Source organism: Numida meleagris, chromosome 4, assembly GCF_002078875.1.
Source record: "Numida meleagris isolate 19003 breed g44 Domestic line chromosome 4, NumMel1.0, whole genome shotgun sequence".
NCBI lineage: Eukaryota > Metazoa > Chordata > Aves > Galliformes > Numididae > Numida > Numida meleagris.
In genome coordinates this window covers 55,165,479-55,181,860 of record NC_034412.1, presented here as the reverse complement: position 1 = coordinate 55,181,860, position 16,382 = coordinate 55,165,479, and the positions used below count along the sequence as shown (strand labels likewise).

The 16,382-nt window shown below is 40.3% G+C and overlaps 1 protein-coding gene across 2 annotated transcripts in view; it reads left to right on the top strand.

The window, feature by feature from the left end:
• The window catches only part of SHROOM3 (shroom family member 3), a 139,858-nt gene continuing 127,263 nt past the window's right edge, over window positions 3,788-16,382 (top strand). The window contains exon 1 of one of the 2 annotated variants that reach the window (XM_021394615.1): window positions 3,788-3,967. In XM_021394615.1, coding sequence (XP_021250290.1) covers window positions 3,803-3,967 — 165 coding nt within the window. In that variant the 5' untranslated portion in view covers window positions 3,788-3,802. The remainder of the gene's footprint in view (window positions 3,968-16,382) is intronic. The other variant, XM_021394614.1, reaches the window with a different exon arrangement.

The following is a 16,382-nucleotide window of genomic DNA, read 5'->3' as shown; positions in this document are numbered from 1 at the left end:
AGGGTTGCTTTGTTTTGTAAAATAAGACTTGAGAGGTAAGTCATGAATTTTCTTCCTCCTTCCTCTGAGCTAAAACAGGAGAAAGATTTATTTGAACAAAGTGTCATGTTTAATTCTGGAGCCAAAAAGCCAGTAGCATACGTACAAAATGTAGAAGATGAATTTTCTCTCTTTGATTTCTAGATTTAACTTGATGACTCGCCAGCTCGGGGACTCAGGATTAATAACACATTTCTGAATACTTATTAGAATATTTGCCTCCTTTCTTAGAAGTAAATGCTTGCTAACTAATCTGTGAAATGTTTGCATTTGAATCAATAGAGACAGTTGAAACTCTGGTATCCGTTAAAAACCTGTGTTACCTGGAGCACTGCAGATGGGGGCAGTATTGCTCCAGCGAACTTCATTTGCAAAACAAACTTGGAACGTTTGAAGGAGTTTAGTAAAAGTCAGGGCAGCCATCAGCGAGGAGGCAATGCTTTTATTGATGATAAATATAGGGTATGTTCTTGAACTCTGAAGAGTGAAATCGATGGCAATTTCTCCTGCTTTAGTAGGAGTTTATTCAAACTTATTTGCTGCGTGGGCAGCACTTTCTTGAATCCAGGTCTCTACTGGACCGTGACAACAGAGCTCTCAGCTCTGAGAGGAACTCATCAGAGAATTCCTTTCTTTTGGCAAAAAGTGCATCTCTGCACTTGTGCTATGTGAGGTTCTAGCCAGAAGCAAGGTGGGGGGAAAAGGGTTTATGTTTAAGACTTCAAAATGGTTATAGGTAGGTGAATGATGAATACTGCTTTGTATTCAACACTGAAATGTACTGTTTCTCGGAAGAATTAGCTCTAGCCTTATGCACAGAAGTGCTTATCTGTGAGAGTCACAGTGATAAATCTTCTGCATATTTAAGTTGCTGAATCTTAATATAGATCAGATACATTAAAAGTTAAAGTTTAACTCATCAACAAGCATAATAAGTAAGGATCTCTCAATGTCAAGGGGTAATCTTGAGAGGCATCCCAGTCTGAGGGGATATTACTGCTGCTCAGCCTGCTGCTTCAGCACGGAGAGCTCAAATTGGGCTTTCTCTGACTGCTGTCTTTATAGCAAAAAGTGGCTCACAGTCAGACTTAAAATCTTACCATGTTGGTTTTGACTCCTCAATGTAATTCTTTATACCTTCATGAGAGATTTCAGTAGGTCATTTGTTTTAGGGCTCAGTGTTCTTAGACTGTGGTCATAGTCGTGAGTATCCTCCTGGCATTCTATTATTCAAGCACTGTCTATTTCAAGGAACAGTCACACCAAGGCCTAATGTGGTTCATAAGCCTGAGCAAGACTTCTCAAGTGCAGGAGTTGAGCATATCTGTCACAAGGGGGAGAAAACTCTGCACTTGAAAGGGTGACAAACTTGATGGTGCTATTGACAAAAATGATGTTGTATTTGGCGTGTTGTATTCAGTACCCAAAAGGAATTGTAATACTGGAGTAGAAGAAAGAGTACCTCAGAAAAGATGATTGTAAGTTACTCATCAGCCGTTGTCAGCACCATGAGAAATACAGCTTTTACTGAATTTGTGGTGCCCGTAGACATTAGATACAGGGACTGATGTTTTTTTCTTTGAAATGAATATAAATCAGAGGTTTTTTTAGCTTATTAGTAGACTGGCGTGTTCTTGCACAGTCCTAAATAGTTCTGATGGTTATGGATAGGAGGGTATATGGCCCCAAGAGGTGGCTCCTTGAGCTTTAGCAAGGCCCGTGGAGGAACAGAAATGAATTGCTCTTTGTAGTGACGTGGAATTGAGGGTTTTTACAGTGAAACACTACGAGTATTTGAAATCTGATTCGAGGCAAACTAAAGGATGATTTCTGGGTAAAAAGAAGCTGTGGGACTGACCATGATGTGAAGCGAATGGAAAATCAGGCCCTGGGAGGGAAGCAGATAGTACAGAGCTCAATATAAGCAAGGATTGAAAAATAAAGGGAGGGGTGTCTTTTCTATAGTCCTCCTCTTGATTATTAGGAATAAGAGCTGGGACAAATGGGGCAAATAAAAGGCTGCGGGGCAACTGTAACATCTCAAAGGGGGTGGGAATGAGGCAGCATGAAGGGCATGAACAAATGTAAAGAGATTTCTTGTTGAGACTCACAGCTGCAAAGCTTTCCCCCACAGCCAGGATCTGAGCACGGTAGAGTTCATTATGGGTTTGTTAACACAAAGTCTTCACTGCTTTCAAAGCTGGGAGGAGAAATAACGCGCATCCCAGGTGCTGTGAGATCAAAAGTGCAGGCACCTTACAGGCACAGGCTGGTATCTGTTTACTCAGCTACACAAGCAGGAAAGGGGGTGGTCTGTGGGCTGCCCTCTCCATCATCCCGTTCAAGTACAGATAGAAAATGGAAGTTTTTGTGAACAACTCTAGTGAAATATTTTAGGAGTAAAATCAACATTTGCTAAAGCAATGAGACAAATGCCAGAGCCTACGTGCATAGATGAAATAACAGGTGCACTCACAATCCTAAATTCTGCATAGTCAGTGGTGACTGCCTACATTCATAAAAATATCCAAACTTCTCACTGCTGATTCTTGTTCAGCATACTGGGAAAGCACAGATTTCTTATGACAGTGTAGTGTTTGGAGGAAAGGAAATATGTTTAGTGAAGTCAGCGGGTACCGTGTGGAAGAAAAGCATTTTATGAGAGGGAAATTATTAGCACTGCTCTACTGTGCTGATTTGGAACAGGTCCATTGTGTTTTCAGTAACTGGCAGTCTGCACTGTCACAATTCCTTGACAAATACAACAGAAGGATGGTGGTTTTTGGAGGCATAATAAAAGGGTGAGCCTCAGCTTTTGCACACTGCATTTTAGTGTTGCATGCTTGCTGTGCACAATTGGGTAGCACTGCTTTTCTTGCCTTAATCCATCTCTCTCTCTCTCTCTCTCTCGCTCGCTCGCTCGCTCACTTCCTCACCCTCTCTCATAGCAGCAGTAGCTGCAGTAGCTTTGGCAGATCATCGAAGAGAGCACAGAGAATGGAAAGAGCTCAGCTATCGTCTTAACATTTTCCCCAAAGGATTAATTTCACCTACTTCTCCAGTTTTGCTGATAGACTTTTTGTATCTTTTTATTCCATAAATGTGGACTTATTTCACATTGGAAACCCCTCTAAATAGTTTTCGGAATGGACTTCTCTTATCTTCCCCCAGCAGTCTTTTTGACAAGTCAGAAAACTGTGTAGTAAGCGGACAAAGTAACTGAGAGCGTGAGAGGGAGAAGACGCTTCCATTCTTTCAGTGCAGTGGGCTGAGGCAAAAAGGCCATTGTAATGGTAAATTGCACGCAGAAAGGAAGAAAAGACTGATAATCAATCACAAATGAAGCATTCGTTTGGATTTTGGCAATTTGCTGGCCAATGGCTTTTAAATGTATAAGCTTTATTTTTCTTTTGTTGCCCACATACTTAAAATCTTAAATTTGATATACCGAGGACAGGAAGATAAATCTTTACAAAGCTGTCATGCCCAGAATACCTGGAAATGGGCAAAGCACAGTGCTGAAACAGCATTTAAGTTGGCAGTTCAAAGTATAAACAGCATGCTGAAATGTTGGTGGGAAACATTTTTTTAACCCATCACCTTGGACTCCAGCTCTGAAGAAGAATTTTCCATCGCAGATGCTTCTTGCTTCACGTGTTTGCGGATGACTCGTGGTGGGCTTCCGGGGAGTTTAATTTGCCACTTTATTGTTCTGTGATTGCCAGCGTCAGTTTTGTGTCTGACTGAGTATGTGATAGAACAGATGAGGATGTTAGACAATATTAACACCAGCATATCATCTTCAGAGGGCAGCATAACCCATAAAGGAAGATACATCTACCTGGAGGCGCTGCTCCAAGGAGGCGCTCCATGGGGATTCACGCTGAAGGGCGGACTGGAGAACGGGGAGCCATTAATCATCTCAAAGGTATTTTTTCTGTTTTAAATGCAACGCAAACAAATTAGGAGTTGTGCCAGATTCAAAGGGCAAGAGTTGTAAACTAACACTGAAATGTTAGATTCGGCACTGCATTTTTGGTTTGGTTTTGAAAACTGTTGAGAACCTATTGAAGTCTCTAGGTTTGCTCAGTAGCTACCTGTTTGAGCAATACGTGAAAGCTCTCACCACTGTTTAACTATCAAAGTACAGTTTTTGGCCCACAGGGAATATTTTTACTTTTAGAAATTGTCTCTGCTTATTTCACTGAGGTCTCTTTATGAATTGGAGAAGGAGATCTCCTTTTCCTGAGGTGATGCAGTCATCTCGTATCATGAAAACGTAGTCTATCTGAGCATGTTCAGCAATCCATATCAATCTCTTCTGAAGAGAAAATAAGGGCTTTATATCTCATGATGTGGCATCAGCTAATTAGAAATTTGTGTGGAAAACAAAAGAATAGTAAATGCTTATTCCTATTTGGTATACGTGTATGTTATGTTAGCAATTTACTCGCACTATGTACTCTCTGCTTGTTAAACATCTTCTAAGTACTGTACACCTTCAAGATTTGTGTTCTAGCTGACAAAGACATTTTGAGTAACAAATGAGAGAAAGAGTTCCTCATTCTCATCAGAGCCAGGCTTTTAAAAGTACCTGGATACCTGAAGATGCAGAACCTTACGACAGTGGATTTTCAAAAGCATCAATTGAATCTATGAATATTTGAAATCCTTTTAACTGTTGCCCTAAAACTATTTTGAAAATATGATATAGGTAATTCTGAAATGTTACCTGTAGTGGCTCCAAGTCCTTTATGTTATCTATCTGTCTGGTGCATTCTGCTTGTTTATAGTACCATTTATGTAGTGAGCCACTAAGTACATATGTACTGTCATCTAATCTCATTTCTTCATGTAAACTGGGACACTTGCAAGGAATTCAAATGATCAGAACTGATATCAACTGAAATAAAACTGATATGCTAAATCAATTTTGTTCAAATCCTGCAATTCATTGTGCAAATATTCACACGAAAATGCCAGTCACTTGAATAGTTCACCTGAAAGAAATTGCTAGCAGTTTGTGTATCTGCACATTGAAAGTAAAGGGAAAACTTCAATAAAAATTACTTAATCATAAAGGGATTTTAGAAATTTCACAGACCTCTCTTTCTTGCATTTCTTTATTGGATATAGTTTGGCATTGCCACAGAACACAAAACTAGTCCCACTGAAATGGTGTTATACTTTTCATTTTATAAACATCGAGGGACTAATACTTCACATTTATTCTTCACGTTTATTGGTTATGCTCTACATTTGTGAGGAAACTGAGAGTTTCTTTTTGCTTTGACATTCTTCTGTGACATAAAAAGCTCTACCCCCTGTGTTGGTATTTTTTCCAATTGGGGGCAGGGAGGCAGAGAGGTAGAGAGATGGCTCTGGATGCTGAACATTAATTAATCTATGGGATTTGGTTTCCATAACAACAGGGCCCCTTAATGTCAAACATGCCTGGAGCGTGCATAGTGCCGCTGGAAGCTCTATGACTTGCGCTTGCATCCTGTGAAACAACACTGCAAAAATGTGCATTTTCAAAAAAACTTGTAGCTTCTGCAAAGTTTGTGCTGTTGGTGTTAGCATTTTGCTTTGCTTATGCGTTAGTGACACAGAGCTGGAGAACTGTTTGCGTGACAAAGCTGTGCTTTCTGGAATCTGTGCAGCGCCTACAGCTGCTTTCAGGTTTTCAATTTCAGCTGAGAAACTCATTTCTTGTGTTTGAATTCTTGTGTGGGAATTCACTATACACTGTTTAGAATGAATTGTGTATTAGTAATTTAGCTAATTCAGTATTATCCTAATTATAATGTGGAGTAGTGAGGAACTGTGGGAAATAATAAACTGAACCATGTTACAGGCCAAACCCTCCTACTCATGGAGGTCCAGCTCTGGGAATGATCCAACAATGCTTCTAAATAATGTTACCTGTAAATATTAAAAAGTATGGATATCAGATTTTCAGTTGCGATTATTCAGAATTATGGTAGGGTTTTTTTGTTTCAGATTCCCAGTCTGTTTTGGCAAATAAATTATATTTACATCCACTTCAAGGTCTGTTTGCATTGACGGAGTGGTGTTAAATGGCCTTAGTGTAAATAAAAATGCTGATTTCAGTAAATATTAAAGTTGGTACGTCTGAAAGCTTGTAGCATGACTTAATCAGTACAACACCACCATTACAGACTACAGGACAGATAGCAACTCTGTTCAAATATGGTAGTTATTTGTAGTCATCGGGAACTGGTGTTCTTTGGGACCCACAAATATAGCAAAAATCTGACCTATCTTCTGAGCTGGTTGAAGGTGGTGTTTTTGAGATCTGTCTGCATAGTTTTGGCAGTTCCTTGCACCAATAGCAAGTTAGTTACAACTTCTCAGCAAAAGTCATCTTGCTGTATAGATGTACTGCAGTGCTACTGTGCAACAAGACAGCCTGATTGCTGTTGTGTATGTGGTTGAGTGCACAGATAGCACACAGAGTTAAACACACTAGTAAATGCTTTGCTGAATCAGGCACAGTGCTCAGCATGTCATGGAACCAAGTGCAAATCAACTTGTCAGAAACGTTGGTTGCGCAGCTAACATAAATTTAGGTAGTTAAAACAGATGACCTTTATATACTAACTCTTCTTTTTTGCCTAAAGCAACATAAGACTATATTGAGGCAGTTTGATGATGGCTAATCCAAAGTCCTCAGCACAGGTCTTTTCACAATCTGTTTTGTTTTCAGTGGAGAACGGACCATGAGCAATTTTTTTTTTACGTCAGACCCACATTTCCTCTCTCCGCTTAGGAAAACGCTTTGACATTCCCTCTAGTCAACCTTTTTTCTATCTTGTTTCTCAACTAACTATATACAATTCTTCATATGAAAGCTGTAGAATCCTATTATTTTATTATTCTGGCTGTATAGGACATTTAAAAGAATACACTCATTTTCAGTAAAAAGAAATTTGGAAATGCTAACACTATGTCAGCAAAATGGAAATGCAGGGTGTTTTCTGGGCTAGAACAGCACTTGGTTTCTTGGGAGCCTAAGGAAGTTTCCTTTGTCTTCTGGAACTGCCAGTTGGACCGCAGGACTTTAGGATTGTGTGTAGTCTTCCTGATGTACCACCTCAGAAGCACAAACTTTTGAGGGATCCTCAGAAATAAGCTTTGTGGAATTTCCCTAATATTATTTTTTGTACCAGGAAAGAACAGAGGAACGGGCAAAAAAAAAATGTCAGCTGCACATTGCTTTTCCAAGGAGCCTCAAGTGAACATTCAGAAGTCAGTATCTCAATCAGCTCCAGAATATCAATGGTTAGCAAAATGATGGATCATAGGCTGAAAATTAACAAAATGTGCTTTCCTTTTTGTACTGATTTTGTGGTATAAAACATGTTGTCAGTGAAGAGTACAGATGAGAGTTTGAAAGGGAGCTATGGTTCTGTGTTCTTCCTGGGGAAGAATTTCTCATTTATATGAGCTTAAGAGAATAGTCGTCAATCAAATTCTTTACTTAGGACTGTTCCCAGTTTTCAAAGGAATAGATGTCCTCATGAGGTGAACAGGAAAAAGAGTTTGGTGGGAGGAGGAAAGAGACTGTCTGGAATGAGCATGTTATGTTATATTTTTTCCCAGCTGAATGAACTTTGTATATTTATAGAGAAAAAGAATCTGGCCTAAATCTCTAGAAAATGTGCTGGTTATGGTTATCAAATATTCCTTTGGCAAGAAGACTGTAAAGTTTTTACTACTTTCCTTTTTCTAAACATCATAGTTTTCTTCTTCTGTCCATTAGTGTTCAAAAGCGAACATGATATTATATAAAATTGTCATTAATACTTCAGAAAAGTAGAAATCAAATCCCATGTAATGAGCTCCCCTTCTTTGTTTTCAGATCTTGGTTCATACTGCTAATCTTTTTTCTTTTCTTTTCTTTTTCTTTGTACCTGCTTAGTGGTAGTTTAGAACCATGTAATTTTGGCTCAGATTTGGAGAGATTTGCTCACACTAGAAATGTAAAAGTGATTGCTGGTGATGCTTAATGCTGAACTGGAACCTAATTTCCTTTGGCCTTGACACCATACGCATACCCAGATTTCCATTTGTGTATTACTGTTTTGGTTCATTTTTAGCTGTAAAAGCAATATTACAAAAATGAAAGCACTGACTGTTCCAGGCAGCAAAGGCAAACTGGGAACAGAACGTTCATTCCCTCTCTGTTTGCTCTGAGAGTTTTTCAGGTAACAAACACTATTCCGTATCAACCATTCTGGAGCCAAGTGATCTATTTCTGCAGTCACTTTCTTACTATTATGCACAAGCCTTTGGAATAGCTTTGGTTGTTACAGGAATCTGAAATGCACTTTTATTTTGAGCTCCATATTGATAATATGAACAAAAGAGTTATTTCTCTTCCTAAGAAACGCTTAAAGCATTCTCTCTCAAATAGCAGCTATGTGGGAATGCTTTTCGCAGGCTCTGCTGTAGTTCATCAGTTCCCTGAACTCAAAAACCTAGGTCATTTACAGGAACCTCAGGCCAGAAGAATGACACAAACTCTGAGGTTTATCTCTCAGGAGGGATATAGGAAGCATTAAAAGTTCAAGAATGATAGAAATAGCTTGGGACAGGGCTTGAGAAATAGTCCTCAATTCCTTGTTAAAAGACCTTGCTAAAAGTCTGACACAACTTCTGGTGCGCTCTGGTCTTCTGCCAGTTTCTGCCCTCTATCAATCAGTGCTTGCTGCAGCTGGATCAGACTGTCCTCCACCAGGCTGCCACATCAGTGCAGATCCTCTAATAGTTTTGATTGTGATGCCTTGTTCTTGTTGCTTGCTTTAGTGAATTCATAGAGCATTTAGTGACAAATAATGAGAATCATTCCACCAATCTTGACAAGACAAGGTGTCATAAACACCTTATTACACTCATGCCTTCTTGCAGAACGCTCTCTGCACTGTTCATGCATTTAGGGCCATAGATATGGATGTCATGTATAATATGTCAAGTTCTTAGAAATGTTTTTCATGTATAAGAACAGAACAAGAATGGTATATAAGAATCACCTATGTGTCAATTTTTTGGTATTTAATTACATCAGCTGACAGTGCATGGAAGAGTGGTGTGCTCATTATTCCTTCTTGTTTTCACTGGGGAAAGCAGTAAGTGGGCTGTGATTTGTCTAGGGCTAAGTCATAATGTCATTGCTTGTGCTTGTTCTCCATGTAGAGGCAGGCAGAAGGATGTTCCTGTGAGCAAAAAGCACCACAGGCCTGTACTGACTGGTGTCCTATCTGAGTTGTAGTAAAAAGGTTAAGGACTAAATCAGTTTGGACAACAGAAGCAATTTCTTCCTGATTCCCCTCTCCCTGCCCTCCCCCAGAACATCCTTTATATTTTGAATTGGAGAAAGGTGTTCTTGACTGCTGATGAGCGGAGGGGTTCATTGGGCAGCATCATCCACTTGCATGTCTGACATTTGTAATTAGACTGGTAATAGATGAGGCAGGTGCCTGATCCCAGGTGACAGGGAAATGTGGTGGTAATGGACTTTCACTTTCAGAGGAGAAGGGAACTGATGCTGTAATTGTTCCAGAAAGTAGACGGGCAGTTCTTTACTGCTCTTTCTTGTTTTTCAGGGCTGAGACTAGGGCCTCATGAAAGACTGCTGATGCCAGCACATGGGACAGAGTTGCCTACCTCTTCTTAGAGCTAGGGAATTGCTTGGTGAAAAGGCTTCCATTGTTAGCTCCCTCCATTAGGCTGCCAGTCGTTCTCTAGCACAAAAAGACTTCTGTTCACTTCCACAGCACTGAATTAGCAACTACAGACAAACTGGCTGACTGATGTAAGTAGTACCTTGCTAAGCACTGGTGCTACCCCAGTAAAGGCAGTAGAAGCTTTTCAGATTGAAGATAGAGGTAGTGTCAGTTGGTCTCTTATTCACCACGATGAACCCATCTTTTGGGAATGCCTTGGTTGTCCTTATTAACAAAGATCAGCAAAGATGAATTCTGACATTCACGGACAACTCAGTGACATGACTTTTGTGAACGTGCACGTGGAAGAAAAGTGCCCTTGAAAAGAGTCATATCTCCATGCTAAGAAGAAGGGGACTGATGGATGTCTGTCTTCACCTGGTCAGTCATGCTTTATAGTTACTTCCTTACGTAGATCAATTCAAACTGCAAAATTTCAATCAAAATCCATAGAGATACCTTGTCTGATTTGCATCACTGCCCTGTACTGCAACCATATGAATTGCAGAAAACCATGTGTAGAGTAATCATAGAATCACAGAATCATTAAGGTTGGAAAGGGCCACTAAGATCATCTAGTTCAGCTGTTGACCCATCGCCACCATGCCCTCTGACCATGTCCCTCAGTGTCACATGATTGTCTGGGACCCAGAAAGGAGAATAGGTCAGGTGAATTACCAGCTGAGGGGATGGCATGTCAGGATGAAGGTTTTGGGTATGATGATCTTGGGAAGGCCTTTGAGAGACCACGTATGTGGGCATTGGATGGAATGCAACTGAGCAGAAGGGGTAAAAGTGTTCGGGGGAGCAAGCTGATTGGTTGGATTGATTACCAGAGCTTTAAACTAGATTCAGTGGGAGAAGGGGATGGAGATCCTTGTGACAGAGAAGGGCCATGGAATGCTGTCATTTTAGGAAACTATGGGAAAAAACCTCTCAACTATCCAGTAGGATCTTGTGAGGACTCCTCAGAGAAGATAACAATGCCAATAGCCCAGCTGAAACCTTCTTGCAACCCTCTAGAGCTACCTGTACCCGCTGCTTCCATAAAGTGCCTGTATACCAGTGCACGCAGCATGGAAAATAAACAGGAAGAACTTGATATCTGTGTGCAATCACAGGGCCATGATCTCATTGTGTCATGGAGTCAAGATGGGACATCTCACATGGCTGGAATGCTCTAACTAGTGGTGTTTCCCAGGGGTCAGTGCTGGGTCTGGTCTTGTACAACATCTTAATCAGTGCTGATTAGGATGAAAGGATAGAGTCCACCCTCAGCAGGTTTACTGATGATACAAAGCTGGAAGGAGTGGCTGACACACCAGAAGGCTGTGCTACTGTTCAGAGAGACCTGGACAGAATGGAGAGTTGGGCCGGGGGGAACATGACGTTCTTGGCAGGATGACTGAATTTCATCAGTGTTTGCTTTTCAGGATCTTTTGGTAAAGCTGAAAACTGTGAAGCATGAGTCCAGCATGGATCTATTGTGCTGAAAGTGCTCAAACTTGGAGAGGGATCTTTGAAAGAGAAAATGAGATGAACTGTAATTTGCTTGCCAACAAGCATTGGGAGTCAGAGAAAAAATGTGAGGCCTTTGAAAATACACCACTGAACCACGAAATCTTTGCCACTTAATTGTGTGGATACAAAGCCTTGAGGGGATCTCCATCTGGTGGCAGTGAAGAACATCCAAGAACAGTGTCAGAAAACCCTAAAAGGTGTTGGTATATGTCAACCCAGGAGCTAAATCTCTCTTCCTCACTTGAGAGCTGAGACTGCAGACTTTGGATTTGAGCATGAACAACAGGAACTGATTGGTATTCTTCCATCATTCTAGAGGCTTCGACTGCATTTCTGATGCTGCCTAGGGGAAGCTTTCTTTTCTTGTCTGACCCACACCTGCCATTATGTGTAGAACAAGGAATATCTGCTTTACATGTAGGCTACCGTATCTGTCTCATCCAAAGGATTCCTGTCTTCTTCATAGGTCCACTTAAAACCCCTAATTCACTTAACCAGATCCTTGTTTTTAAGGAGATCTGGTCTGTGCTCTTCAGATAGATCTGCCAGAACCCCAGCTCTTTAAAGAGACACAGAAGTTGTTAAATGCTGGGAAGCATCCTCCCCTTGTGGAAATACAGTCTGTGTCTGTGTATCATGCTCCCAGTGTGTTACAGTGAAAAAACACCTTCTTAATGTAAATTTGTTTTACATAAGAGAAGGCTAGTGTAGGGCTCATTCGTGTGGCTGAGCTGGAAATAGACTTCCATATTTAGGCACTGCCTAAATCTGTTTCCACAAGTCTTGTTACTTTGCCAGGAACTTAAAATAAATAAATAAATGATGCTTGTGTTCTTGGTCAATTGAGATCAGGAAAAGGACAACAGGAACAGACAAGGCCAGCTTATCCAGGACACAGCTTGTTAACATCCTAACTGGTATTCGAGCATAATACTAATTTTTCACACTTGCATTAAAAAAATCCCATCAAAAAACCCCTCAAACCTCAGTGATGAATGATTCCCGCTGATAAGAAAATCACTGTGCTTAAATTCATTAATAGAATAGGCTGTGGAATACATTTCAAAGCAAAGGGTGAGAAATAAGCTCCCAAATCCCATTAAGAAATAACAGGATTTATGTGCATTCCTCCCATATACTAACTTTCCCCTCTGGAAACATCTTGTGCTGAGTTGGTGCCATTTTTCAGGCAGGTGCAGTGTTTTGCAGTTCCCACAGACCCCTCCAGATAATCTGCCAGCCTGAAAGCCATTCCCTATTCTCACTCAAGAATGGGGATTTTCCAATGTATGGGTGAATGACAAGTTTAGCTGACAAATGTCATAGCTCCATGTTCTACAGGGTTTCACTCACACATTCTACAATGATGCAGTAAGCAGTTTTGTCCTGCCCATCTCAGCAGTTAAAATGTTTTAAATACCAGGCATCAGAGATAAAAGAGGTAACGTTATTTGATAGCCATTATCAACACTGCGTTATTTCCTGAATGTGCCTTGAATTTTAAATGTACAATTTAGGATGGTGAATTTTTCAAGCAGTTTTTTATATTGTTGGTGGGCTCATATTTTATTAGCAGTTTGAGGTTTTTCACTTTTCCAGTGAAGGCAACTTTTTGCAAATATGTCAAATCTTCACATTTGCAATTATTTATAAGAGTTTTTGTGATTTCTTTTGCTTTTGGAGGCATAGATAAATGCAAAATATTAATTCCTATAAAACAGATAAAAGTAAAACTGAAATATTTGTTTAAGAAATGGCAAACAGATTCATTTCAAAGTGCAAAATGGAAACAATTTCATGGGGCAGAGAGAGGCCAGAAAGGTCTCCAGGATCCCTGAAGGTGATGTGCTGTGGCAAGAAATGTATTTTTTTTTTTGAAGAACTGAAAGAGCATCCAGTCCACTGCATATTGCAGAAAATTTCCTAACACCTATAGAGTAATACTGACTTCATGATAAGGAATGTTGACTATAGTCATAGAGAAGTATTTTTCTTGATTTTCTATTCAGCTTATAATCAGCTTTTCTACCATGACAATGTCAGCAGATGGCAGTTGAAAAATAGATTCCCTTTGTGCTGTTTACGAGTGTGTTAAAAAAAAAGTCTCTTTCAGGGGGTTCAGAATTTATAGTTGTGATAGCCTAGATGCAAATATGAAAGAATATACATACAGCAGTGAGTGAAGGTGAAGGAAGGGTTAGCGAGTCTGCAAATGCATCAGTGACTTTGCAGCCTTAATAATTATTTTTCTTGGAGTTTGTGTTATTTAATGTTGGATTTGGAGACGTTTACAGTGGCACATAATTGTCAGAATATTCATGTCCTTGAAAAATTGTTTTAGTGCTGGATACATTCTTACTATGTATTTTTTTTGAGTAAGCATTATTTAAATTTAGAGAAGTGGATTTGACCCTAATGTCAGGCCTCAGATTTTCATTTGTTGTTTGATGACCTAACTTGTCAGTGGACTGAGAGAGAGCCACATTTCTCAAATTCAGTCTCATAGAAACTGGGGAATGAGCTGATGGAATTCAGACCAAAAGATCTGGCTGTTTTCCAGGAGCAGATATATGGCAGAACGCATTTCTAGTTTCAAGAGAGAGACTTGAAACAGAGAAAGAAATCAGAAACTTTTGGACAGAGAGGGCTGGGGTCGTGGGGGGAGATCTTCATTTTATCAACGATCTCCCATCCTCCTTCCTGCCCTGCTTCGCTTCATGTTTGCCTAAAAGCAGTTGCCAGTGTTGACTGAATAGTGTCGGCACAGAAGGGATGCAGCCACTGACCTGACTATAAGGCAACAGCGAAAGGTTAGTAGAATTAGTCTTGTACTGCAGACTTGTATTAATAGTTGTATTGTGGTGGTGTTGGCACAAACTCTGCAATTAAATAAGTTGTTGGCACTCTTACCTAGGTTAAATTACTACTACTGCTCCCCCTGCTTGCAAGTCAATGAATACAACACTTTTGGAGTGGCAAGTTCAAATATTTTTGTTCTTCTGGGACTCTGCACGTTCTGATTTCAAGCTAAGACAAAAACCATATCATAGCTTTGTTTTTTTCTACAGAGTTGTCATCAAAGCCAGAGAGTCAGCTGCAATCTGATTTCCTTTCCTGGCCTACATAAAGACAAAGGGTTAGACGCAGCCTAGTCCTTTGGGGTAGCACACTGTAAACAAAAAACCTGGAAATGCTTCAGTCTTGGTGTCCCAGTGGCTGGTGTTGAAAAGCAGCAAGAATGTGGGGAAACTGTGCTCCTGTAGGAGCTGAGAAAATTGTATGTATAATGGCTTTCTAAGAAAAGACTAACGGTATACAGAAAAATGATTAGAGAGAATCTTAATGTGTTTTTCTGAAGACTAGCTGTTATTTAATCCGTCATCAAATGGTAATAATGAACTGCGTTTAGGTTTCCCTGTTCACCAATTACATCATCTTTTTGTAGCTTATATTGATGTCTAATAGAGATTGATAGAGAGTGAGCCACGAGCACATCAATGGAATTGGGAGTCAGGAGAAAGGAGTACGCAGAAACAAACGTACGTGCGCTTGAGTAGCTCTGCATCTCTCCATCTTCTTCTGTATCTCATCAGCTGCTTAAACAAAAGGTTCCTCTACTGGCTGGAGCTGAAGAGAACCAGGGTGAGCATCTATTGTTCTATATCTTTTATTGTTCTTGAGCTGTGATCTTGTCAGCTCTCATTAGCTTAATGGGCTGGACTGTGTCAGTCCTTGGATGGGGGACTTTGAAAAGCAACAAGAAATGACAGAAAGTGATTCAGTGCATAGCCCTGCTCCCCCCAGGTCAGTGCTGAAGCACTGACCCATCAGAGTTTGAGATGGAGAGAGTGTGATAACACTGCTCTATGAGACGTTCTGGCTTTTGGAGATGAAATATAACAGAATATCAGTCAGTGTCAGGTTTTACTAGAACAAAGTTGTGATCCCATGAACCAAATTCTAGTTAGAATAACTTGTATACCAACCGCAGTGGCATCTTATTTTTCCTTCCTCTAGAGCAGGTAAGGGTGGTGAATGGCTGTTGTGAGATGTTTTGGTTGCACGTGGCAGTGCTCAATGAAATGCACGTATTTATTTCTGTATATTTATTTGTGTGTGTGTGCCTGTTTGCTGAGTTTGTAATCCCACTCAGTGCCAGAATGCAAAACAATGACACTTTGGAGCTTGGTCGGAATATACACTGTAAAGTAGCTTTCTTGGTGTTTTGATGTGGTTTACTGGGCAATATTGGTGTTAGGTGGAAGGCTGGATTAGATGATCTTAGAGATCGTTTCCAACTTCAATGATTCTATGATTCCATGATTCTATAGAACTGAAAGGTAATATGTAACTGGATTTGGAGGGTGTCTCTGCAGAACAATCACATTCTTCTCTTAAATCAGAATTTATTTGTGAGACAGCAAGCTGGTGCAAAAAAATAGAGATGTGAGAGTTAGAGGAAAGGACTAAATATAAAATTCCTTGCTTGTTTAATATGCTTCAGACATTTTGACGGTGACAGAATATGACTGGAGCTGGGTAAGTGGGCTACCCCATGCATCAGTCATCTCAGTTTTATGTCGTCTTTATAATTCACAGGGGGCTATAGTCTACCCTTGTACTTTTTGTGACCTGCAGTAGACGAGGCTGAATATTCAGCCAAATGTCTTTAGATAGTTGCTGGGTCTTCAGTACTCAAGATTGAGTCTGTCTGCTTTTATTTAGGGTAATTTGAAAATGGTGGCACTAGCCTGCCCTGTCCAATAAAGCTGTTACCTTCCACTATGCTTGTGGCCGCAGCATTCGCAGATGGCCTAAAGGACCCCAATGACAGCTGAATCTGAGTGCCAGTGTAGCAAGGTTCCCTACAGCTGCGAGCTATCTTTGACCATCCTCAGCAGCAGTGCCTAGAAATTTGCAAGGCAAGTTTATTGTACCAGAGTAGGTGTTTCAAGTAGTTCAAGGTGTGAATGAATACCCATTGTAAAAGGTGATAATCAGGGAGACAGTTAAAGAGGCCCAAGAGGCTCAAGTTAGAAAGACACTTCTGCACACATGAGACTATGCCTTCCT